Genomic DNA, 25457 nt, shown 5'->3' with positions numbered 1-25457 from the left:
TGTAAACAAAAAGCTAAGCAAAGCCTCCTTTGTTTCTGATTTTCACGGAGCAAATTTTCCTGTTTAACATTAAAATGTGTTCTAAGGCACACAAAAGCTTGCGTTAAGCAACAGACGACAAAGCCACTTCTTAAGGACCTGAGCAGTTTTAAGAGGCCCCAGATCCATGTTATTATTACCCCCATGGACATCTGTTCAAGGTCCCCATTGACCTAGCACAGCCAGAGCAAGGCACCTCCGCTGACCCCCTATTTCAAGCTGTGTGGAGGCTCCAGCACTTTCACAGTGACAGCTTTCACCAATTAATAGCAGCTCACGTGACCTGGACCAACTTTCTAAGAAGGCAGTGAGGGCAGAGGATCTGCGGTGGATAACAATTCATTTCTTGCACATCGCCTGAAGGAGCTCCAGAGACCAGGCCAACAATTCATTATTCCAAACTTGGAGCCCTGCACTAGAAATCATTTGAGGTTATGGACAGGAAGAGAGACCACATTGTGCTGCTGACATAGAGGGATTTGGGGCATGAAGGATCGAAGTCTGCCCGAACGTGTCCTGTTTATACATCCTGAGCAAATGCACTTCTGGTAGTCTTTGAAATATAGCTTATCACGACAATGTGCAGTCTTTAAATATCTCACAAGAAGGTAACACAGTGGCATTTCCTCCTTTTCTGTTTAGATGTCAGCTGATATCAAAAAAGAAAGACCTGGATTTTTAAGCATAGGCAAAAGATTCAGCTGCCTAGGGCAGGGTTTTTCAACCCAGTCCTCAGGACACACCCAGCCAGTCGGGGTTTGCAGGAATTTAATGGGGATATCCTGAAAATTCCAACTAGCTGGACTGGGTTGAAAACCTCTGGCCTAGGATGCCAGATTCTGAAGATGTCAAATATCTGCCCTGGAGAGGATCCTGTGTCCAGTGCTGCTGCTATGGCCTGTTATCCCCTGTTCTTTGATCACTGGAAGAGAAAACTGCCCCCTGCTGCCTCCTCACTGTACCAGTCCTTGGTCCTGCTTATGGATTCCCAAATCTTAGATCTGGCCTTGTAGAAATGGACCAGTCTCCGATAGCATCAGCTCCAAAGCTGTAATTAAACTCTGGAATTATTTGCCAGAGAATGTAGTAAAAGCAGTTAGCTTAGCAGGGTTTAAAAATGGTTTGGATAGCTTCCTAAAAGAAACATCCATTAGCCATTATTAAAATGGACAGGGAAAATCCACTGCTTATTTCTAGGATAAGCAGCATAAAATGTACTGCTTTGGGATCTTGCCAGGTACTTGTGACCTGGATTGGCCACTGTTGGAAACAGGATGCTGGGCTTGATGGGCCTTTGGTCTGTCCCAGTATGGCAATACTTATGTTCTTATGTTAAAATAAGAGATTCTGACTGTCAGCATTCACTTTCTGTGTGGAAGAAAATTTCAGAGCATGAGCTATATGCAGGGCTTTCTTTTCTTAAACGGGGTACTCTGTGGTACCATTCTGGCACCTTTTCTGTTACCTCATAAAATTGACCAGTGGTCCCGAAATAATGAATGAGCCCAGGCTCTGACACCTCGAATCCACACATAGAGAACATCCTCCACAGGAGAAGCAGTGTTTTCAGCCAGTCTTTTTCATTAGGGCAAATTAAGTGGCCACCTGAGGTGTCAATTTTTTGCCTCCCTTCTGCCTGCTAACTTTCAGATGGCAATGGCAGGGACAGCCTTCCCTCCTTTCTCCATGCTCATCCCCATTCACTAGAGCTGCTGCTTCTTTCCAAACTCTAGGGTGGTATAGAAAGGTTCAACGGTTATTACAAGACTCTTACAGACTTTGAAGCCCTTGCCACTCCCCTCTGATGTATACTGTTTGTACTTTCTGCATCAGAGGAAGCAGGATCTTCATAGCACACAAGAGTCTTAAAGCCCCCCACCCCCCCCCGGCTTATTGTTTGTTTTATTGCACCCATAGACCGTGGAGGAAAGAGACAGGAGAAGTTGGACAGGGAGAGGGAGGGAAGAGATGCTGGATATGGGAGGGGAGAAGAGAGAAAAGGGAGAGTTAGTTAAAGTTGAGTATAAGAGGCTTTGGAAGGAAAGAGAGGTGGGGAAGGAAGGGCTTTGTTAAGGGTTAAAAAGTGGTAGGTAGATGCAAAAAAGAGGGAGATTAAAGATTGGATGGTAAGAAGGAGGAGTGAAATCTGAGGTGATAGAGGAATAGGAAAATAAATGAAAGAAAGCTGAAAGGGAAACATCAATGTTTGATATGGAAGGAAGTAAAGAAGATTGGAGTGGAGAGAAGTAGCAAATGGACTGGAGACCCTAAAAAAGAGAGTTAAGAGAAAGCAGAGGAAAGCGCTGAGACTGGGATCAATATTGAATAAGATAGAAAATATTTTCAATTTAGCAACTGGAATATGGCAGTCTCTCTAGAATTTATGTGCTTTGTCTTTACATTTTGCACAGTACTGGACATTTACATGATCTTCTGTTTCTCTGGTATTGCACTGCATGCAGAGTCTGGCTTATTTGAGTCCCAGTTTAAAGTTTGAATACATATTTCATATTTTTAGTTTGTGGTAATATATTTTGTATTTGGTGTGTGACCAAAGCCAGGTGTTCTGTTAGCATGGGGCTTCTATGTAAGGATCTGTGATCATCCAGCTTGCTCAGCTTTCCAAATAGGTGTATTAGATGTTCTAGGCTATATTTCAGGATAGGCTGCTTGTCTGAATTTTGGAAGTTGATGCTGTTATTGAATCATAGATTTTCTCAAGGTTCTCTATGTTTTGTATTACTTCTTTGTATGCCTAATACTGGAGAAGATTTATGCTGCTGTTACTAAGATGACATCATAATCAGAAATTATTTTCTATGTTGAGTTCAATGCAGAACACCCACTGTTGGGAGAAAGGTTTCAATGGATGCAGAAAGTGTGTTCAAAAGGAAAAGGCAAAAACCACAGCACAGGTCATATAATCGTTTTACTTCGGTGTTATAAACTGTGCTGTGGTTCTCGCTTTTTCTTCTTGTTCCTTGGTATGTGAGCATTTTTGGCATGTGTCCAATACGTGCATCCGAAAAATAATTTTTATTTTCGGATGCGCGTATTGGGCGCGCGCCGAGCATTTGACGTGCATAGGTCATTTTCACCCGGTTACCGCGTAACACTGTACCACTAGGTCAATGGCTGGCGGTAAAGTCTCAGACCCAAAATGGACGCACGACAATTTTCATTTTGCCGCACGTCCATTTTCGGCAAAAATGTTAAAAAGGCATCTTTTTTTACAGGTGCACTGAAAAATTATACTGCTTGCGCCCAAAACACGCGTCTACACTACCGCAGGCCATTTTTCAGTGTGCCTTTGTAAAAGGACCTTTCTATTCTTGTTTTGAAGTCTGAAAGCCAGTATTTAAATATCCATATTGCATGGATGTCTAAATCCCAATTTTACAAAGGCAGAATATGGACATCTAAAACTGAAGATACTCCCACGAACAAATCATGTCTCTGGCACGCTGTGGGGCTGTTTTTCCATATTTCCTTGCTCTTCTGCTGGTAGAGGGGTGAAGGCTGCTGGGGGGGGCAGGGGGGGCAAAATTCCCTGGGCCCAGCCTCTATGGGGGGGCCCAGCGCCAGGGTCTCTCTTTTTCTCCTGCTCCTGACGGGATCTGGGTGATCGCATCCCAACAGGAGCAGGAGAGAGAAACCTCCAGCACCAGGACCGCTCCACTGCTGCTCTTTGCTCCACCTCTACTGCCGTGCCGAGTGGCTGCTTTTCCCCTCAGGCGCATACTCGGTTTTGAAACCGAGCATGCGCAACGAGAGAAAAAAAGCAGCCACAGGGGCACAGCAGGCATGGAGTGAAGAGCAGCACTGGATTCTTACGCTGGCAGGGCCTCGTGATCCCCGCCAGCCCCAAGGTATTTGAGTTGCGGCAGTGATCCTGGGGGGACAGCAGCAGCGATCCTGGGGAGGGGGCAGTTTGTGATGATCCTGGGGGGCGGTGGTGGTGGCGGCCCTGCCCTGGGCCCAGCTTAGTCTCTTGGCGGACCTGGGAGGGGTTGCTATAGTTTTACCATATTGATCTTTGTATTAAAAAAAGATCAAGAAGATATATCCTGGTGACTCAGGTGGCAAGTTCTATTTGTCTTCCTGCAGAGGGTCCCTGAGTCGGATTGGATTGGATTTATTCATTGTATATACCGCTTTATATCTTGGTGCCAAAGCAGTTCACAAAATTACAATCACATCAAAAACAATTATACCAAAAATTTTTTAAAAACAGCAATCACAGGCAAGCAATGACCATAACAGATCAAGCAAAATGTTGATGAAACATCCAGGTCTTTAAAAGCTTTGAAAACAGAGAATATGAAGAAGCATTTTGGAGCTCCTCGGGCAAAGAATACCAAAGAGAAGGACCAACATAGGAAAATGCACGAATCCTTGTAGATGAAGGTTTCATAATACTTAAATTGGGAAGTTGCAAAAGATTTTTTTGTGAAGAACGAAGCTCCCTCTGAGGGGACATTTCATCAACCTACTACAAAGATACACTGGACATTTCAGATGAAATGACTTGCAAACCAAACGCAGCAGCTTAAAACAGATATGAGCTGCAATACGCAACCAATGCAAGCGAAAAAGCACTTTCCAAGTCAGCTGAGACTGGATTCTTAGGGATAATGCTCACAACCCATGGGGGAGAGGAAGTGCCAGGGTAATTACTCAAGGTTATCAACTAATGGCTGGAGTCAGTTTCATGAACTATGTCCCAGGACAAACCTAGTAATGCCCAGACTAGGCAGGCGGGGGAGGGGCAGGACCATCACAAGCACAGGACATACCCTGTGCAATGCACTCTACTACTACTACTACTTAGCATTTATATAGCACTACTAGGGTTACGCAGCGCTGTACAAGTTAAAACATGGGGAAGGACAGTCCCTGCTCAAGACAGCTTACAATCTAAAGGTAACAAACTATGTAGTCAGTGTAGTCAGAGTATCATGAATGGGGAAGGTGGTTAGGCGCCAAAAGCAAGGGAGAAGAGATGGGTTTTGAGTAGGGACTTGAAGATGGGCAGGGAGGGCGCATGGCGTATGGGCTCGGGGAGTCTGTTCCAGGCATAAGGTGATGCGAGGCAGAAGGGACGGAGTCTGGAGTTAGCGGTGGTGGAGAAGGGTACAGATAGGAGTGATTTGTCCTGAGAGCGGAGGTTACGGGTGGGGACATAGGGGGAGAGGAGGGTAGAGAGGTAATGGGGGGCTGCAGATTGAGTGCATTTGAAGGTCATTAGGAGAAGCTTGAACTGAATACGGTAGCGGATCGGGAGCCAGTGAAGCGACTTGAGGAGAGGGGTGATATGAGAGTATCGGTTCACGCGGTAGATAAGACGTGCAGCGGAATTTTGGACAGATTGAAGGGGGGATAGGTGGCTAGGTGGGAGACCAGCAAAGAGAAGGTTGCAATAGTCAAGACGAGAGGTAACGAGTGAGTGGACGAGGGTTCGGGTGGTCTGTTCAGAGAGGAATGGGCGGATTTTGCTAATATTATAGAGGAAGAAGCAACAGGTCTTAGCTGTCTGCTGGATATGGGCAGAGAAGGAGAGGGAGGAGTCGAAAATGACTCAGAGATTGCGGGCTGACGAGACAGGGAGGATGAGGGCGTTGTCAACAGAGACAGAGAGTGGGGGAAGTGGAGAGGAGGGTTTGGGTGGGAAGACAAGGAGCTCAGTCTTTGCCATGTTCAGTTTCAGATGACGGTTGGACATCCAGGCGGCGATATCTGAGAGGCAGGCCGAGACTTTGGCCTGGGTTTCGACTGTGATGTTGGGAGTGGAGAGGTAGAGCTGGGTGTCATCGGCATAGAGATGGTACTGGAAACCATGTGATGAGATCAGTGAGCCCAGGGAAGAGGTGTATATCGAGAAAAGAAGCGGTCCAAGGACAGATCCTTGAGGAACCCCAACAGAGAGCGGGACGGGGGTGGAAGAAGAGCCATTAGAAAATACTCTGAAGGTGCGTTGGGAAAGATACGAGGAGAACCAGGAGAGGACGGGGCCCTGGAACCCAAATGAGGACAGTGGGTCAAGAAGTAAATTATGATTGACGGTGTCAAAGGCAGCAGATAAGTCGAGGAGGATAAGGATGGAGTAGTGACCTTTGGATTTGGCAAGGAACAGGTCATTGCAGACTTTGGAGAGAGCTGTTTCTGTTGAGTGTAGTGGGCGAAAGCCGGATTGAAGTGGATCAAGGATGGCCTGAGAGGAGAGGAAATCAAGGCAGCGGCTGTGGACAGCGCGTTCAAGTAATTTGGAGAGGAAGGGTAGAAGGGAGATGGGGCGGTAATTGGAGGGGCAGGTGGGGTTTGAGAAGAGGAGTGACTACAGCGTGCTTGAAGGTGTCAGGGACAGTAGCAGTGGAGAGAGAGAGGTTGAGGATGTGACAGATTGAGGGGTTAACTGTAGGAGAGATGTTGGTAAGCAGATTGGTGGGAATGGGGTCAGAGGAACAGGTGGTGCACTTAGAGGAAGAAAGAAGGCGAGCAGTTTCCTCTTCGGTGATCTCGGAAGGAGGAGAAGGAGGACAGGTTAGGTTGGTTGAGGGAGTGGGTTAAGAAGTCACAGGGAGGAGAAGGCTTGGAGGTGAATTCAAGGTTTATCTTCTGCACTTTATCGCGGAAGTAGTCAGCTAGTGTTTGAGGAGAGAGTGAGGGGGGGTGGGAGCGGAGGGCACTTTAAGTAGGGAGTTGAGGGTTGCGAAGAGGCGACGAGGGTTGGAGCCAAGAGAATTGGTTAATTGAGAATAATATTCCTGTTTGGCAAGGAATAGGGAGGACTGGAAGGAGGATAGCATGAATTTGTAATGGGTGAATTCTGACAGGGTGCGAGATTTCCTCCAGAGTCGTTCAGCAGATCGGGTGCAGGAGCGAAGGTAACGGATGCAAGGGGTTAACCAGGGCTGAGGATTAATGCGCTTAGTGGGGCGAGAGACAGATGGTGCTAGGGTATCCAGAGCAGTGGAGAGAATTTCATTGTAGGTAGAGAGAGCCGTGTCGACAGATTCAGAAGACGAGATGGACAGGAAGAGATTGGAGATGTGAGAGGATAGGGTAGGGGGGGTCGACAACTTGGAGATTCCTGAAGGCAGTGGTTATAGTTGGGCGAGGTTGAGGGGGAGGGTGATGAAGTGTGAGGGTGATTAGGTGATGATCTGAGATAGGAAGGACTGAGGTGCAGAAATTAGAAGGTGAGCAGGAAGAGAAGAGAACGAGGTCGAGACAATGGCCATCACGGTGAGTAGGGGCAGTAGAGGATAGTCGGAGGTTAAAGGAGGATATCAGAGTGAGGAATTTAGAAGCGTAGGAGTTGGATGGGTTGTCAACGTGAATGTTAAAATCATCAAGAATGAGGGATGGAGATGCGGGATCAAGAAAGACGGTGAGCCAGGCGTCGAAGTCAGTAAGGATTGAAGAGAGGGGCTTATCAGGGGGGGCGGTAGATGACAGCAACTCTGAGTGGTAATGGGTAGAATAGTCGGATGGAGTGAGCTTCAAAGGACGAGAAGCAGTGAGACTGCAGTAGGAGGAGGGGTTGGAAACTACAGGAGGACGAGAGAAGTAGCCCGACGCCTCCGCCGCGGCCATCTGGGCGGGGAGTGTGGGAGAAGAGATAACCTCCATGACAAAGGGCGGCGACTGAGGCAGAGTTGTCAGGGGAGAGCCAGGTTTCGGTTAGGGCGAGTAGTTGAAGGGAGCGAGAGATGAAGAGATCGTGGATGAAGGGCAGTTTGTTGCAGACCGAGTGGGCATTCCACAAGGCACATGAGAAGGGGAGGGAAGAGGGGGGGGGGGAGAGGGGAATAGAGACGAGATTGGAGGCGTCACGGAATCGTTTGTGTGGATAGGAGAGGACAGGTGAGGGGGGCCTGGATTAGGATTAATGTCTCCCGCGGATAGCAGGAGGAGGAGCAGGAGAGTGCGGAGGAGGTGGGGGAGGTCGGGCGACGAAGGCGACGAGGACGGGGTGCACTTAGGAGGAATGGTGAAGGGTTAATGGTAGGAAGGAGGTGTTGAAGATTAAGGGCTAGGAAGGAGGAGGGGGACAAGAGAGATGGTGAGGTGGTGAGGGATGGGAGTGAATAGGGTATTGCCGTAGTGGGCAGGTTGGGAGGGAACACAGGTGGGCAATGAGTTCCAGCAGTGGACAGCGGTAAGGGGAGGGGAAAAAGATTATGAAGGGACAGGGCAAGGAAGAGGATGTGGACAGGGGCCATAAGTAGTGATTGCGGTGTAAGTGTAGAGACTGAGGTGAGAAGTAGATAGGTAGAGCGGAGAGTCGGAGGCTTGGAATTGGAGGGATAGATGGACTGGAGAGCAGGTAAGTCAATGGCTGACAAGTTAGCAGGCAGGCAAGTGAGGCAGTGGCTGCCAAACTAGCAGGCGGGCTGGAGCAAGCTGGTGCGGATGGACAGGGACGAGCAGGGAGAGGCTGGGGGGGTAGGTAGGTCAATGGCTGACAAGTTAGTAGGTAGGCAAGTAAATCAGTGGTTGACAAGCTGGTAGACGGGTTGGGGCATGCTGGAGCCGGTGGACAAGAACGAGCAGGGAGATTCTGGAGAGCAGATAAGACAAGGGCTGACAAGTTAGCAGGCAGGCGAGTAAGTCAATGGCTGACAAGCTAGCAGGCAGGCTGGAACAAGCTGGTACAGATGAGCAGGAATGAGCAGGGAGAAGCTGGAGCAAGCAGGCTGGAGCAGATGGACTGGAACAAGCAGGGAGAAGCTGGTTCAGGTGGATCGGAGCACGCTGGAGCAGATGTACTGGAGCGGGCAGGCTGGAGCAGGTGTATTGGAATAAGCAGGGAGAAGCTGGTTCAGGCGGACTGGAACACGCTGGAGCAGATGTACTGGAGTAGGCAGGCTGGAGCAGGTGTACCGGAGTAGGCAGGCTGGAGCAGGTGTACTGGAGCAAGTAGGCTGGAGCAGATGGGCTGGAACAAGCAGGGAGAAGCCTGACTGGAACACTGGAACAAGCTGGGATCACGAGATGGGATCATGCAGACAGGAGCAGGCTTGGAGCAGGCGGACTGGAACACACTAGGGCAGGAACATGCTAGCAGGGAGAAGCTGGATCAGGCGGACCGGAACAGACTGGAGATGCTGGATCAGGCGGACTGGAGCAAGCTGGACTGGGACAGCAGGGAGAAGCTGGATCAGGCGGGCTGGAGCAACTGGAGCAGATGGACTGGAACGAGCAGGGAGAAGCTGGATCAGGCGGGCTGGAACAAGCAGGAAGAAGCTGGATCAGTCGGACCAGGACAGGCTGGAACAAGTGGCTGGAACAGGCGGACTGGAACAATCAGGAAGGAGCTGGATCAGGCGGACCGGGGCAAGCCGGAGCAGGAGGCAGGAACAGGCAGGGAGAGGCTGGAACTGCGGACTGGGACAAGCAGGAAGAAGCTGGATCAGGCTGCAACAGATGGACTGGAGAAGGCCGGGAGAAGCTGGATCAGGCGGATTGGAAGAAGCAGGAGCAGAGGCACTGGAACAGGCAGATGGATTGGGGCATGCTGGTGGGCTGTAGCAGGCAGCGAGTGCAGATGGAGCAGAGCTGGCAGGGAAAGCTGGGCCATGGGTAGCCGGCCGAGAGTGACCATCACAAGCCAAGGACATACCCTGTGCAATGCACTCCCAAAAGTTCTCAGCATGCCCCTGTCCCACCCACTTTTGACATGTTGGCAAGGGAAGCCAATGGACTGGGTACAATTTTGGCACCCCAGTTTCACTTGTAGCCTATGTAGCCATATCAGCCACACATAGCTGGCTACAGCCCTAGAGAAGGGAATAAAATAGCAGGGAAATCCTGGATGAATGCAAATGAAGGTTGATGATGCCAGATCCCAGCCCCAGTTCTGACTGAGCTGGAAGTACAAGACAGCAAGAGGAAACTTCTGGGTCCAAAAAAAATAAGTCTGAATTTTGTACTGCTTTTCAACATTCACTGACCTGGTTCTGGCAACTTTTCTGTTTGTATGTTCTGGTCCTGAAAGATGTTTTGCTTTATTATGCTGGGCCATGTGTGTAAAAGCATGCAAATGGTTTAATAGTTTAAACATTTGATATACCACTGTATTGTGTTCAATTCTTGTCCCTGCATCTCAAAAAAGATATAGTGGAATTAGAAAAGGTGCAGAGAAGGGTGACGAAAATGATAAAGGGGATGGGACGACTTCCCTATGAGGAAAGACTAAAGCGGCTAGGGCTCTTCAGCTTGAAGAAAAAGCGGCTGAGGGGAGATATGATAGATAAAATAATGAGTGCAGTGGAACGGGTAGATGTGAAGTGTCTGTTTACACTTTCCAAAAATACTAGGACTAGGGGGCATGCGATGAAGCTAGAATGTAGTAAATTTAAAATGAATCAGAGAAACATTTTCTTCACTCAACGTGTAATTCAACTCTGGAATTTGTTGCCAGAGACTGTGGTAAAGGTGGTTAGCTTAGCGGAGTTTAAAAAAGGGTTGGAAGGCTTCCTAAAGGAAAAGTCCATATACCATTATTAAATGGACATGGGGAAAATCCACTATTTATGGGATAAGCAGTATAAAATGTTTTGTACTTTTTGGGGATCTTGTCAGGTATTTGTGACCTGGATTGGCCACTGTTGGAAACAGGATGCTGGGCTTGATGGACCTTTGGTCTTTCCCAGTATGGCAATACTTATGTATGTACTTATGGTTTACAATATTAAAAAAAAAAACCACACACAAAATGCCATAAAACATAGGATACTCAAACATCGAATCCCTTACCCCCCCCCCCCCCCCCCCACACACACACACAGCTCTTCCACCCCTGCAGGTTACCCAACCAAATCACAACAATCAGTCATGGATCCCATGAGTATTTTTATGCAGAAAACAGTGAGAAATGTCTTGCTTTTTATTACAAAAATATTAACTACATCTCCATGTCTAGAGACAGACAGAAGGATTGATGATTGCATAAACACTTTGTCAACATGTCCACATTGCTAAAAAAATATATATAATTTTTGTCTTTAGCTAGCATGGCTTCCTCTTGCTTCTTTTTTTGTTACATTTGTATGCTGCACTTTTCCCACTCATGGCAGGCTCAATGCAGCAGGCAATGGAGGGTTAAGTGACTTGCCTAAGGTCACAAGGAGCTGCCTGTGCTGGGAGTTGAACTCAGTTCCTCAGGACCAGAGTCCACCAGCCTAACCACTAGGCCACTCCTCCTTTGAGACTCTAGCTCAATCACAGCCACCCTTCATCTGGCTTTGGTGACATGAGCCTTCCTTTTTTCCATATGTAAGATTTTGATGAACTTGTTCAATAGAACTTTTGAATTCAAGATTTCAATATTGATTGTGCTCTAGACTTTCAGTTTTGTTAGAGACATAAGAATAGCCATACTGGGTCAGACCAATGGTCCATCAAGCCCAGTATCCTGCTTCCAGCAGTGGCCAATCCAGGTCACAAGTACCTGGCAGAAACCCAATTAGTCGCAAAAATAATAGGGAAAAACTGTCACTCCTCAATAAAGAATTGAAAAAAAAACAAAAGGAGTAGCAAAACTGAACAAAAGTGGTGAGAAACATGAGGCTACATGAACAAAACAGCCCAACAAAGCTTAATAAGGAGAAACCCAGCTGAGAGGCATCATAAAGCAAAGCAAATCGACTATGTGATCTCCTATAGCACAAAGCTATTCCAGGTCTGCAGCACTTCATACATGTTAATCACTTGCCGCCAATGCTGCATTGAACCTTTATTTAATTTTTAATTTTTACTTTTATATAGACTTTCAGTAAATAAAAAAAAAAAAAGCTGCAACCCCAGTAATTAACTGACACCACAATGGCACAGCACTGAAGATAAGGCAAAGCTCTTGACGTCCATTCCAAGGAGAGCATGGCGTTTTGGTTCTACAGAACCCGCTTCCGGGGTAATTTTTACCCATGTCGCTGAACAAATTACAAGCCGCAACATACTGGACATGATTCCGTACATGGTGCCCAAATTTTGGGGCCGAAAAAATGAACATTGGGCGCTATTCTGTAAATGACGCTCTGAGTTGGACGCCATTTATAAAATGGGGTTTAGCACTGGGATCTGCGCCCAATTTTGTGCATGAAAATTTGCACCAACCAAAACCTGGTGTAAATCCTTGCCTAAGTTAGACGCGGATCCTCTGAATTCTGTAATACTGCGCGAATCTTAAGTGAACGCCCATGACCCATCCATGCCCCTCCCATGGCCATGCTGTCTTTTCAGTGGCATGCTAAAAAATGTGCACACGCAGCTTTATAGAATGGCGCCTAGCAAGATGCACGTGTAAATAAAAAATGGTTGCCAGTTAGCGCCAATAATTGTAAGCGTCCAATTATTGACACTGATTGGCTCATTGTTCAATTAAATTACACACACAAACTGAGTACACGCTCAAATTTGCACATGCAATTATGAGCACCGTTTATAGAATTTGGAGGTAACCTATGAATAACACATGGAAAGTCATTTTATGCATGACAGTTTTTTATTAATACAAATGTGTTAAATCAACTGAAAAAAGTCATCTGAATAATGAGGGAAAAAAGGCCAAAAATCCAAAATCAAACCCAGACTTTTTTCCTGTGCACAAACCTAGTATCTGCTTTAGCACTGAGCATTATGTCATAAAGAGGGGCATAATCGAAAGGGGCGCCCGAGTTTTCCTGAGGACGTCCTCGCATGACATCCCGGCGAAGGGGCGGGGAAACCCGTATTATCAAAACAAGATGGGCGTCCATCTTTCGTTTAGATAATATGGTCGGGGATGCCCAAATCGCAAAATTTAGGTCGACCTTAGAGATGGTCTTCCTCGATTTTCGCCAATAATGGAAACCGAGGACGCCCATCTCAGAAATGACCCAATCCAAGCCATTTGGTCGTGGGAGGAGCCAGCATTCATAGTGTGCTGGTCCCCCTGACATGCCAAGACACCAACCAGGAACCCTAGGGGGCACTGCAGTGGATTTCAGAAATTGCTCCCAGGTGCATAGCTCCCTTACCTTGTGTGCTGAGCCCCCAACCCCCCCCCCCCCAAACCCCACTCCCCACAACTGTATACCACTACCATAGCACTTACAGGTGAAGGGGGGCACCTACATGTGGGTACAGTGGGTTTCTGGTGGGTTTTGAAGGGCTCACATTACCATCACAAGTGTAACAGGTAGGGGGGGGATGGGCCTGGGTCCACCAGCCTGACGTGCACTGCAGTACCCACTAAAACTGCTCCAGGGACCTGCATACTGCTGTCATAGAGCTGGGTATGATATTTGAGTCTGGTATAGAGGCTGGAAAATATATTTTAAAATTTTGTTTTGGAGGGTGGGAGGGGGTTATTGACCACTGGGGGAGTATGGGGAGGTCATTCCCAATTCCCACCGGTGGTCATCTGGTCATTTAGGGTATATTTTTGTGGCTTGGTCGTAAGAAAAAAAGGACCAGGTAAAGTTGTCCAAGTGCTCATCAGGGGTGCGCTTCTTTTTTCCATTATCGGTTGAGGATGCCCACGTGTTAGGCACGCCCCAATCCCACCTTCGCTACGCCTCTGACACACCCCCGTGAACTTTGGTCATCCCTGCAATGGAAAGCAGTTGAGGACGCCCAAAATTGGCTTTCGATTATGCCGATTTGGGCGACCCTGTGAGAAGGACGCCAATCTTGCGATTTGTGTCGAAAGATGAGCGCCCTTCTCTTTCGAAAATAAGCCTGATAGGTAAAACAAGCGGACAAATACCGGACTTCAAAATACCTTTTGGGAAGTATGAACTACACCTAAAATACCGTAAAAGAAATCTTGGGATACTGCTATCACTCACTCTCATCCTGCAAATTCAACCTTTAAAAATTGTCTCTATCACCTGTGGCAACTACAAAATCTCTCTATATACATTGAAAAGACAAGTCTCACCACAGTGATCTGTGCCATGATAACAACACGACTAGACTACTGTAATGTCCTGTGCACTGGCCAAACAAAAATGAGTTTGCATCAGCTCCAACTAATTCAGAACGCTGCAGCATTACTGATAGAAGGCTGCAAGCGATGTGACCACATCACACCCTTCCTGCAAAAACTACACTGGCTACCAGTACTTTGCAGGACTAAATTTAAAATTCTCTGTTTGATTTCCAACTACACAGAAAACTGGGATTTATAGGAGGACTCAAATTATCACAAACACATCATAAACTATAATCGTATTCCCCAACTTGTGAGTATATCCAAATGCATATCTTCAATCTTGAAAATTCAAAAAAATGCATAAATGGGAGGATAAAGCCTCAATATGGAGCTGTCATCATAGTCCGAAAACAAAACTTCCCATAATGCAAACAGCCACATTTGCTCCACGGACCCTGATGCAGCAAATCGAAACACTGGTCACCGTCAGCCATGGAACAGTTGCAGAAGGGCATCACAGCACTTTTAAGTCAAGTCAGGGTTGGTGTTAGACATTCAGAGGCCTGGGGTAGAAACCGGAGAGGGGGCCCAGAAGCTGGTCTTCAGCCTATGTCTCCTTTAATTTGAGGCAGGTTTGGGGTCCCCTATGGTATGGGGACCCAGAACAGCTGCCCTGTTTGCCACCCCCTAATGCCGGCCCTGAGTTAAGTGTGTTTAAATGTTTGATGAAATGTTGAATTAAAGATTTAGCTTTTTCCTCCCATTTATGCATTTTTCAAATTATCAAGCTTGAAGATATGTATTTAGATATATTTACAAGTTGGGGGATAAGATTATATAGTTTATGTGATTTTCAAGGTCCTCAGACAAAATGGGCCAAAATACTTAAAGAATAAGTTAGCCCTTTACATGCCTTTGAGTACACCACCGCCTCTAAGGTTCTCTCAAGGAGCATTACTGTCTGTCCCCTCATCAGAAGAAATTGTAGGAAGTGATACCTGCCAGTGTTGGTGGTGGAGACAAAATCTGTATCTGAATTCAAGAAAGCTTGGGTCAAGTACATTGGATCTTTAAGGGAGCAGAAGGAATAGCATATAGCATGGATGGGTAGACTGGACAGGCCATTATGGTCTGTATATACCTTCATTTTTCTGTTTCTCTTTTTCTATGTTACAGTGGATTTCTTTATAATGAGTTGCCAGGTCTATAAAAATTACTCTTTTGCTCTGTCTCTGAAACGTAGTAACTTCTACCCAGTTTGTAAACAGGGCACTTTTTTGTGCCATGAGAGGCGGGCACTTCCTTTGAGATCATTAGCGTATAACACACATGCCTGTTCCATGCTTGGCTCCAGGCCCCATGGGCACAACCTCTCTCATTGTTGTTACAAGCACTGCCCTGGAGAAAGCTCCAGACGGAAAGAATGCAAAGCCCGGAGGGCTACAAGACCCTTTGTTGGCAGGGGAAGATGTACAGAAGTACAAAGTATTGCCATACTGAGACACACCAAAGGCCCATCAAGCCCAGCATCCTTTTTCCAACAGTGGCTAATCCAGGTCACAAATGCCTGGCAAGATCCCAAAACAGTACAATACATTTTATGCTGGTTTCCCTAGAAATAAGCGGTGGATTTTCCTGAAGTCCATTTTAATAACCTTTTTTTTAAACCCCTCTAAGCTAACTTCTTTTACTACATTTTCTGGAAATGAATTCCAGAGTTTAATTACACATTGAGTGAAGAAAGATTTTCTCTAATGTTTTAAATTTACAACTTTGTAGCTTCATTACGTGCCCCCTAGTCCTAGTATTTTTGGAAAGAGTAAACAAGTGACTCACGTCTAACCGTTCCAATCCACTCATCATTTTATACACCTCTATCATATCTCCCCTAAGCCATCTTTTCTCCAAGCTGGAGAGCCCTAGCCACTTTAGCCTTTCCTCATAGGGAAGTCGTCCCATCCCCTTTATTATTTTTGTCGCCCTTCTCTGTACCTTTTCTAATTCCACTATATCTTTTTCGAATGGGCTGTGCCGGCACTAGCGCATGGACAGCCGCTAGCGCTGCTTATTAAACCGGAGCATTAGTTAAGCTCACTTATTCTTATGTGGTGGGTGAAGATGCCACTGGATTATAGGCAGAGACATGCCATGCTAGGATAAATGCTGCAGGCCAGATCCAATGGGCTGATGCTCAAAACCTGACACTGGCACTAGAGGTGATTAGCGCTGGACTAGCGCCGGCATTATTGAGCACACAATGCTCAGAGCGTTGTAGCGCTGGGGGCAGCATGGATGCCAAAAGATTAGTGCAATTATAGTCAATGCAAATTGAGGTCCTTAGATATTCTCTCCAATGCTTACAGCGCACAAACCAAACTCTGCCCTTACCGATGGAAACCTAACACCAGCTCTGTTTTCCAGCAGATTAGGGTTTCCAGGGAATAGAGGGCTGAAGGCTTGCTCTGGATCAGGCTTTGGGAGAATGAACTTTCCACCAAGACCTAGCTCAAAAGATCTTTTGCTAGCAGCCAGCTTCTAAAGGGTGAAACGCCTGCAGATCCGCTCACCGCTTCTTTCTGACCCCCTCACCACAGGCACTTTGTTTTGCTGTCAGATCATCAGTCATGGTCACTAAAAAAAGAACTAGGGAACGTTCATTTACACCCCCCCCCCCCCCCAGCCATGCATTGGACTCCCTGCTCCCCAGTTTGACAGGGCATGAGCAAAAGAGCTTTGCTTTCCGTCCAGCTCTTGTGCGCATGCGCCAGGCACGTTCCTCCCCCTTAACTTTCCAATGCTCAACGCTAACAGTGCGCATATAATTTGAGTACCAGGAAGGTTTTTTTGGCGCTGTAACAGCGCCTAAGTTCTGAGCATCAGCCATCAGGAGAGGCTAATTTGGTATGTCTTTTGTTTGCATCCCTGAAATCCAGTTCCACTGTGACACAGGTACACCCCCCTCCCCCTCCTCAAATTTGGTTCATGCCTTGTGTTTGCTTCACTTCAAATCCATTGTGTCCCTTGGTTTTCCTGCTCCAGTTTTTTTAGCCAAGGACTAATGGAGGAGCAGCGCAGCCAGGGAAACATGTGGATTCTATTTTCCGCTCCTGCTGGCGATGGGTTACCCAGTCTGCTCCAGCTCTGTGAACTGGAAAGGCACAGGAAGGAGAGACGCTCACGCACACCCCAGTCCCCCCCCCCCCCCCGAGCTTTTGAAAACAAATGGAAGAAGAATGAAATATTTTGGCAAGAGAAAATTATTCCAGCAGACATGCAATCATAACAATGTGGGTGTGGATGTGCTCGAGCTGTTCCGCTGGAGAAACAGCTTACAAACAATACCCCACTGTCCCCTTTGGAAGGAGTGAGAATACTATGCGGAGCTTTCCTGCTCCATGTTTTAATCATTAAATCGACATTTATTTATTTATTTATTTATTCATGACATTTATACCCCACATTAGCCTGAAATAGACTCAAGTTCAATGTGGCTTACAAACAAACAATAAAGTGAATAAAACATAATAATGTACAGAATATAACACAAATTACAATAAGGCAACTGCAGAGATCGATCGTAGCCGAAAAAACATTTTTTTTGTTCTTATTTCCAAGTGGACTGAGCCAATGGGATCAAAATGTAACGGTAGACAACAGCAGGAAAAAAAAACCCTTCCACCTTTTCTAGCTTGAAAATATCAGCTCCCGTTTTTTCCCCTCTATTGTATTATTTTTTTCAATAATTCTACATTATGTTGATAAGTGAAACGCCCATTCTAGGAAGCGTCTGGTCAGCTTAAGGCTCCGGTTTAAAGCAGAAGCCGGCGGCGCCCCCTGGCGGCCGAGCAGGGCTGGTGCGGCGCTCCGCAGCGGTAGGGTGAAGGGCGGGGGGCGAGGCTGCAGCAGCCGCCGGATCAATAGAGGGAGGGAGGAGCCGCAGATCAGCCCGTTCCCGGCTCGCACGGTCCCAGCTGCCTCTTCAAACGGGGATTTACTATTGTTTGTCTGAACCGGATCGGCGGAGGAGGTGAATAATATTTTTTAAAAAGCAGAAGGAGAAGAGGAGGCGCCTCTCCCACCCCCCTCTTCAGATCCAGCGAGGAGGAAGGGCGAGGGGTCCCGATCTCTGCAGCCATGTCCTCAGGCATTTCCTACCAAGGCAAAAAGAACATCCCGCGGATAACAGTGAGTATCTCCCCCACCCTCCTGGCTTCTCTTCTGCACAAGTTTACAATAATATGGGGTGTGACTCCCTGGATGAAAGGGGTTCCGGATGCCCATCCGTAATACCAGAATATGCTGCAGCCCAGCCCCCCCCCCCCCCCCCCCTACACTTGTAGGTGGGGTTGGTGTCATTCGTTAATTAAAAATGAAAACGATCGCGTGGGGAGGGCTCCCTCCGTTTTGTGAATGTTGTCGTGTGGGGTTCCAGGAGCATTTTATTCCGGCCTTTCCCCGTGTTCACCTGGATCTGCAGCTGCTCAGTCTGTCTAGGGATTTTTTTTTTATTTTTTTTTTTAACAGGGTGATTGAGCTGCAATCCGAGCACACGGTGGCTCTTGTCAGGCCAGTGAAGGCTGCTGTTTTACCCCTTGGGGACACTGGCTGCCTGTTCGGCATGCCAGCCCCTAACTGGAAAAAAAATCTGGCTTATTTTGTGAAAGGATTCTGTGTAATTGTGTGTCGAGTCCCGTTGCAATTCAATGCACTGCATGACACCCGGGGCATCATTAAATCAGTGCCATGAAGTGGGGCTGGTTTGTCCCCTTCCCCCAGGCTGGCCGGGTATTGTTGCTGGTTTGAGAGTAAATGGGAGATGAAGCAGCTGGGCTTTGTCTCTGCAGAATTCAATTAGACCTTTGTGGGCTGGGGTGTGTAGGGAGGGTGCTGATGGGGGGAGTCAGTGGCTTCTCCATCGTTGCAAACCAGACAAAGGCAGCTTAAACTGCAGAGATTGAAAAGGGTTTTGTAGATAGACATTGACTGCTGCATCTCACGAAGCCTTTCCTCGTTCTGGGCACTGATTTTCATGTTCTTGTATTGCCCCTTCAGTGAGCATATTTCAATGAACATACTGTGATTTCATATTATTACACCTTGATATGTCATTTAAACCACATGTTACAGTACATGCACCTGGTCTGTTCTGAGTTAAGCTGAGACAGTCCATATGCCTGTCAGGCTTCTATAAACTTCTGAACCCTGCCAGATGTTCTGCTGAGCACCAGCTCCCAGCAAAGACAAATGAAAGCACAAGATAAAGCTTGCTTGGCTGCATTCTCCAAGTTCTCTGTCCAGCCATGGGCACTTCCAGCTTGAGAAATTCTTTTTCACTTTGATAAAATGGAAATCTGAATTGGTGAGGTGAGGGTGCCTTCATCGGAGCCAAAACTCATCCCTCCCTGGGTATGCTGAAGGAGAAGCAGGGTGTTGAAGACCCCACAGAGCTGGCACCTACATTTGGCTTCACAAAGTTGGATGCAATTGGTTCTTTGTAATTTATTCATGGTTTAGCCCACGCTTTCTCTATAGGTCAGAGAGCTTGCAATCTTTATACCTGAGGCTATGGAAGGTTAAATGACTTGCCTGAGAACACAAGGAGCAGCAGTAGAATTTGAACCCTGGCTTTCCTGGTTCTCTGCCCACTGCCTTAACTATTAGGCTATTTCTCTACTCCTTAATGTGCCATTTTGGGGGTTCTGGCTTCCTTTTTTATTTTAACAGAACCTCATTGTGTGAGTTCTCAGTGGTGCACTTAATAGCTCCTTCAGGTGACAGGATTTCCTGGAAGTGATTTCTCTAGGATTTTAACCCGGTGATTAACAGGGATCTGTTTTTTAAAGCATCGTTTTTGGCCTACCCAGCCTGGGAATCAGGAGACCTGGCCTACACCTCCAGTAATACAGCAGTGAATGGCCACGCCTAGTCCCTGCCATACTGCAGCCCTTGGAGCAGGGCTGGTCAGACCTGGCTGACATCCAGGCCTTGATTTGTTCTGTCTACGTTAATTGTGCAAGAAAGCAGAATAGCAATCAAACTCTGGCACCTGCTGCACCAAGGGAAGAGGGCACCTGGGGACTTGTAGTAAAATTACTGTCTCTAGATGTATCCCTGTTTCATTGTGATTCTCACGCACACTCAAGACCATATGGAGAGCGAGATCAGATCTTCAAAAAAGTAGAGAATAGGGTGTGGGGATGCACTTGAAGTGAGTGTGCCACACCCCTAGGATTGCGGAAGGAAGAAAAGCATTTTGCATACCAAACAGGTTCATGTAACCTGTAGGAAAAATCATAATTTCTATCTAGAGCAGCTTAGAAACACATTTTTTATCGGTGTGGGGGTAGAAACTGACCCATCCTGAACAGATTGTCAGAGTTGCCTAGGGTAGATCTGTGAGCACTGTCTGCAGTCTCCAGTAAATCCTTTCCAAAACATTGCACAATGATTTAACTCCCTGTGTAAGCTTGCACACGTACCATCTTTCTGTTCACCCTTGCTAGACAATCACAGGGCTGCTGAGTTGGTTTTCCTAGTTCATCCTTCCTCATCAGTACAAATGGTGAGATTCAGGGTTCCACCCCCTGTGATTAGCAAGGGTACACCGTGGATCTGATGATTGTGTGTTTACACCAGCTCACATGTCCAGGGAGTCACCAAATCCTAGCAATATTTTGAGTCATTTTCTTTTGACTTAAGTTGGTATCTTTAACAGGTCAGCCAGCTGTTCACATGCAATGAATCTCTCATCCAGGGGGCAGAAAATCAAGAAGCTCTTCTGGTCTTTCAATCAATATTTTAACATATCACATATCACCCAGAGAAAAGCTACCAGCAGAAGAGATTTACTGCACTTCCTGGTTCCTTTCACCCATTTCATTATCAAGATTTCTAATCCAGTGGTTTTGTCATGTGATGATCGCCTGCCATAGAAAAATCCCTCCTCAGTGCAAATTCTGCCTTTAAAAATGTTATTTAAAATGATGACAAAAAAAGACACACACACAAGTGGGCAGTTGCATGACTTGTCAGTTCTTCGTTCTAATGTAAAATCCTAAGTGTGAAATACCTGGTTCACAAGGCTACCATTGCTATTAAAATGTGGATGTTAAACTTTTTTGCTTAAAGGAGTAGGAATAAATCTTGGCTAATTGCACTTATAGTTTGCATAAAAGCTATGCAGATGATAGGTACATAATCAAAATACATGTAGACAGCAAACAAATTCAGTGGACAATGACCACATAACATAACATTAAACAAAAACATCTACCAAAAAACACAGTCAAAACAGCAGAACCATCATGGAAAAATAAATATGAACACAAAGTCAAGAGCCACCTCCTACATCCAAGAGTCTCAGAAGAGTGAATTTTATGAATGGCAGTGAGTGGAGATGTCTGAGTAGCCAATAAATCTTAAGGATGGATGTTGAACAATATATGGAGCAGCTTGCCATCAGCAGCAGTAAGGTATGATGAGCCCTTCTGCCTAGTTAACACCCACTGAAGCTCTCTTCTGATTGGCCAATGCCAACATTCCATTTTCTAATATCACATGATACCCTCAGGAACTTGCAGCTGATTGGTTGGTGCTGTCAGGTCAATTACTAAGGTTCTTTTTAGAATTATGTTACATTGTATCAAAAGGTACAATAAATAAACAAACATATATATATATATATATATATACAATCTGCTTCCAACCTAAAGTGACCATATTGCTCCCTGCTATAATGTATAGGCTTAGCCTGTTCTGGTTTTGTCTCTACTGTCTTCTTCATAGATTTTTAATTAAAGAAACCCTAGCAATGAGTCATAAAGAACATAAGAATAGTCATACTGGTTCAGACCGATGGTCCATCTAGCCCAGAATCCTGCTTCTAACAGAGGCCAATCCAGGTCACAAGTACTTAACAGAAACCCAGAGTAGCAACATTCCATGCTACTGATCCCAGGGACAAGCAGTGGCTTCTTCATGTCTATCCCAATAGCAGATTAAGGAATTTTCCTTCAGGAACTTGTCCAAATCTTTTTTAAACCCAAATATACCAACTGCTGATACAACATCCTCTGGCAATGAGTTCCAGAGCTTAATTATTTGTTGAGTGAAAAAAATATGTCCTCCTGTGCTTTTTAAAAGTAGTATCATGTGACTTCCTTGAGTGTCCCTTAGTCCTTTGTATTTTTTGAAAGGGTAAAAATAAATTTATGTTTACCCATTCTACACCACTCCAGTATTTTGTAGACCTGTATCATATTCCCTCTCAGCCTTCTCTTTTCCAAGCTAAAAAATCCTAACCTCTTAAGCCTTTCTTCATATAAGAGGATTTCCATCCTCTTGTTTGAACCTTTTCTAATTCTGCTATATCTTTTTTTTTTAAGATACGGCGACCAGAATTGCCCACAATACTCAAGGTTTGGTCACACCATGGAGTGATACAGAAGCATTATAATGTTCTTTGTTGCATTTTCTATCCCTTTCCTAATAATTCCTAGCATTCTGCTTTTTTCGCTGATACCACACACTTGGCAGAAGATTTCAGCGTATTGTCCACGATGTCACCTAGATCTTTTTGTGTGCTGACTTCTAGGGTGGAACCTAGCATCAAACAACTATGATTTAGATTATTATTCCCAATGTACATCATTTTGCATTTGTCTACATTAAATCTCATCTGCCTTTTGGATGCCCAGTCTTCCAACTTCCTAAGGTCTTCCTGCAATTTCTCACAATCTGCATGCGTTTTAGCAACTAGTACCTGTTTCAATACAGACCCCTGTGGCACTTCACTATTCACCCTCCTCCAATGAGAAAAATAGCCACTTAACCCTCTATTTTCTATCCATCAACCAGGTCCTAATCCACGGAACATTATCTCCTATCCCATAACTCTAAGTTTCTCAGGAGCTACTCATGAGGGAATTTGTCAAAAGCTTTCTGAAAATCTAGATACACTACATCAACTGGCTCACCTTTATCAACATGTTTATTCACGCCTTCAAAGAAACGAAGCAGATTGGTGAGGCAATACTTCCCTTGGCTGAATCCTGGGGCAAACCCTGGATTGGCTCTGCTTGTCTTTTGTGACACAGTTTATCTGGTCACCTTATTTTAACATTACGTCATATTATTCTAACGTTTTGCCAGCTATTGACCCTTCTCTGAGTTTTTCCATTTGTTTAAAAAATGTCCCGGCTGTTCTCAAGCATGTTGACTGGGCATATGTTTTAAGACCAGTAGCTGCTCAGTTGGAGAGGGCTCTGTGTTGAAATTCAAGGGCTGGTAACATGGGAGCCAACGTTTCAAAATTATTGGGGGTGCTAAACCCAATGGAAATTCTCTCTCCCTTGACACAGTCAAGAAAGTTGCTCAATATTGGGGGTGTTCAAGCACCCACAGAGTTGATTCCTATGGCTGGTAATACTTTTATTCATTAGTCTAACCCAGCGTCTCCCTCACCCCCATTATCCTGCTCCCTCCCCTCTTCTGTATCTGAGTACATCATAAACTCATTTCCGAGCACTGTCTATTCAGAGGCATGAGGTCATTTGGATAATGGATTAAAGCGACTGCAACCCCCTCCCCCCTTCCATTATGGAATTCATTTTGTAAGAGTCTGGCGACAGGTATAGTCTTGGATTGTAAACCCTCCAGAGGCAAGGAAAAAACCCCTACTGTACCTGGATGTAACTCACCTTGAGCTAAAACTGAAAAGGTGTGAGCTAAATCCAATACCTCCAAATCCCTTCCCTTCCACAGAGTTTTCTACTATGATGTATCCAGTGCAGTGAAAGAAATTGAAGACCTAGGGGACGGTCTCCACTGCATCGCATCCCTTCCTGCTCAGAGCTGAACTGATTTGTACCTTGAAATTTTTATCTTATTACTTCTTGTTTTTAAAATCTTCAGTTTGTAATTATTTTGTTGGTGCTGTTATTTTTATTAAATTCCTTAACATTGATTACAGCTCTTCTCAAGTGCAAACCCAGTGGAGACAGGGTTTGCAAATATTGTCTGCAGCATTTACAGCCTGTGTAACACTGGGCTTGGTTACAGCAGCGAGGTTAATATGTGATTGGAAGGAATTCCATGAGCCATGTTCTTCATGCTTTCCCCGCTTGTTGTACACGTGCATCAGGGAGATCCATAGCTCAACACACTTATAGGGTGAGAAGAAAGATGTGGAGAGGGACTAATTATGGCACTGATGATAGGCTTCTTGTAAGGCATAATGAACCTTTCTGAAAATTGTATTCATATTACAGTGTGTACTGTTTGCAAAGAGAACTATTTAGCTGCAGGAACAGATTCATGCCATGCTATGGTTTCTGAGCAGTTCAGAGAGGCTCTGCTCAGCTGCTTTGAGGTCACGGTGCCTCCTCTCTGTGCCAGGATAACTTGGTCAGACAGACAAGTCTTCATTGGAAACTACAGCTGTCCTGGGGCAATTGGGCTACCAGGTGCCTTATCCTTGTTTCTGCTGTACCCCCTACCCTTATTGGAAGTTTGGGGATCCCCACAGGGTGTATGCCCTCTGTGTATCACCACACATGCAGGCCCTAACTTCTGAAGTAGACTGATACATTGGAAAGGGGGTTCCTTAGGGGCAGTCTCACAGGGCCTCGCGCTCCTAGGGGGCCCCGCATCTCTGGCACGTCTGTCCTCCTGTCTCGGAACACCTCCCTGCTCCGTGTCTTAATGTGCATCCACATCTCAGTAGAGAGCATCAGGCAGCGGCAGTGATTTTCATATCCTGTCAGCTGCCGAGCCCAGAGCCTCCTCGCTTCTGCATCCTGCCCCCTTTTGATGTCACTTCCTGCTTCTGCAAGGGCAGGGTGCAGCATCGAGGAGGCTCTGGGCTCGGCAGCTGATGGGATATGAAAATTGCTGCCGCTTTCTACTGAAACGTGTTGGATGCGTATCAAGGTATGGGGTGAGGTGGGATTCTGAGAGCTCTAAACCTCCTTTTAAACTGATAAATTATGGCTTATGGTGGTGGGGCGGGGGATGGGTGCGGGAGGGAGGCCCACTGCCCAGGTCTGCACAGGGCCCCGCAATTGCTAAGACCAGCCCTGGTTGGAAGAAGAGTTAATGTAAGGGAAACCTTGGGAACTCTTACTTATTGGGAGAATGGGGTACTTACATAAATTATTCCAGTCATAGTGACAGTTGTGTGTGCCAACTGCCTTGGTTTGGGAGGGGGTAAACTGTATGATAGGTCACCATGTAAAAATGAGGTCTGCTGGGGACATGTAGGCAACTTCCCTGTGATTTGCTGCTTATGTCTACACAGTAAATGAACAAACTCCACTTCTATTTTTAACACTACCTGGAAAGATCAAATGGATGTTTAAACTCAAGATGTGTTCTTTGCTAAATTCCTTTGCATCTGGTATTAGTTTAATGATGCCGGTTAATTGTGTGATGATAAGGAAGGCATCCCAAGGACTGCATTGTGTGTTTGCAGTGCAGTAATGCAACAAGTCAGAAAACA

The 25457-nt window shown here is 46.0% G+C and overlaps 1 protein-coding gene across 2 annotated transcripts in view; it reads left to right on the top strand.

Moving 5' to 3' along the window:
* Nucleotides 1–25457, top strand: part of DPYSL3 (dihydropyrimidinase like 3) — a 62253-nt gene that overhangs the window by 7079 nt on the left and 29717 nt on the right. The window contains exon 1 of one of the 2 annotated variants that reach the window (XM_030211526.1): nucleotides 17877–18145. The exons of the other annotated variant lie outside the window; for it this stretch is intronic. Coding sequence (XP_030067386.1) covers nucleotides 18095–18145 — 51 coding nt within the window. The 5' untranslated portion in view covers nucleotides 17877–18094. Of the gene's footprint in view, nucleotides 1–17876; nucleotides 18146–25457 lie in introns of those variants that run through there. 2 annotated transcript variants of the gene reach the window in all.

The sequence above is a fragment of the Microcaecilia unicolor genome, chromosome 8 (genome assembly GCF_901765095.1).
Source record: "Microcaecilia unicolor chromosome 8, aMicUni1.1, whole genome shotgun sequence".
Lineage (NCBI taxonomy): Eukaryota > Metazoa > Chordata > Amphibia > Gymnophiona > Siphonopidae > Microcaecilia > Microcaecilia unicolor.
This window is presented reverse-complemented; position numbering and strand designations above follow the sequence as displayed.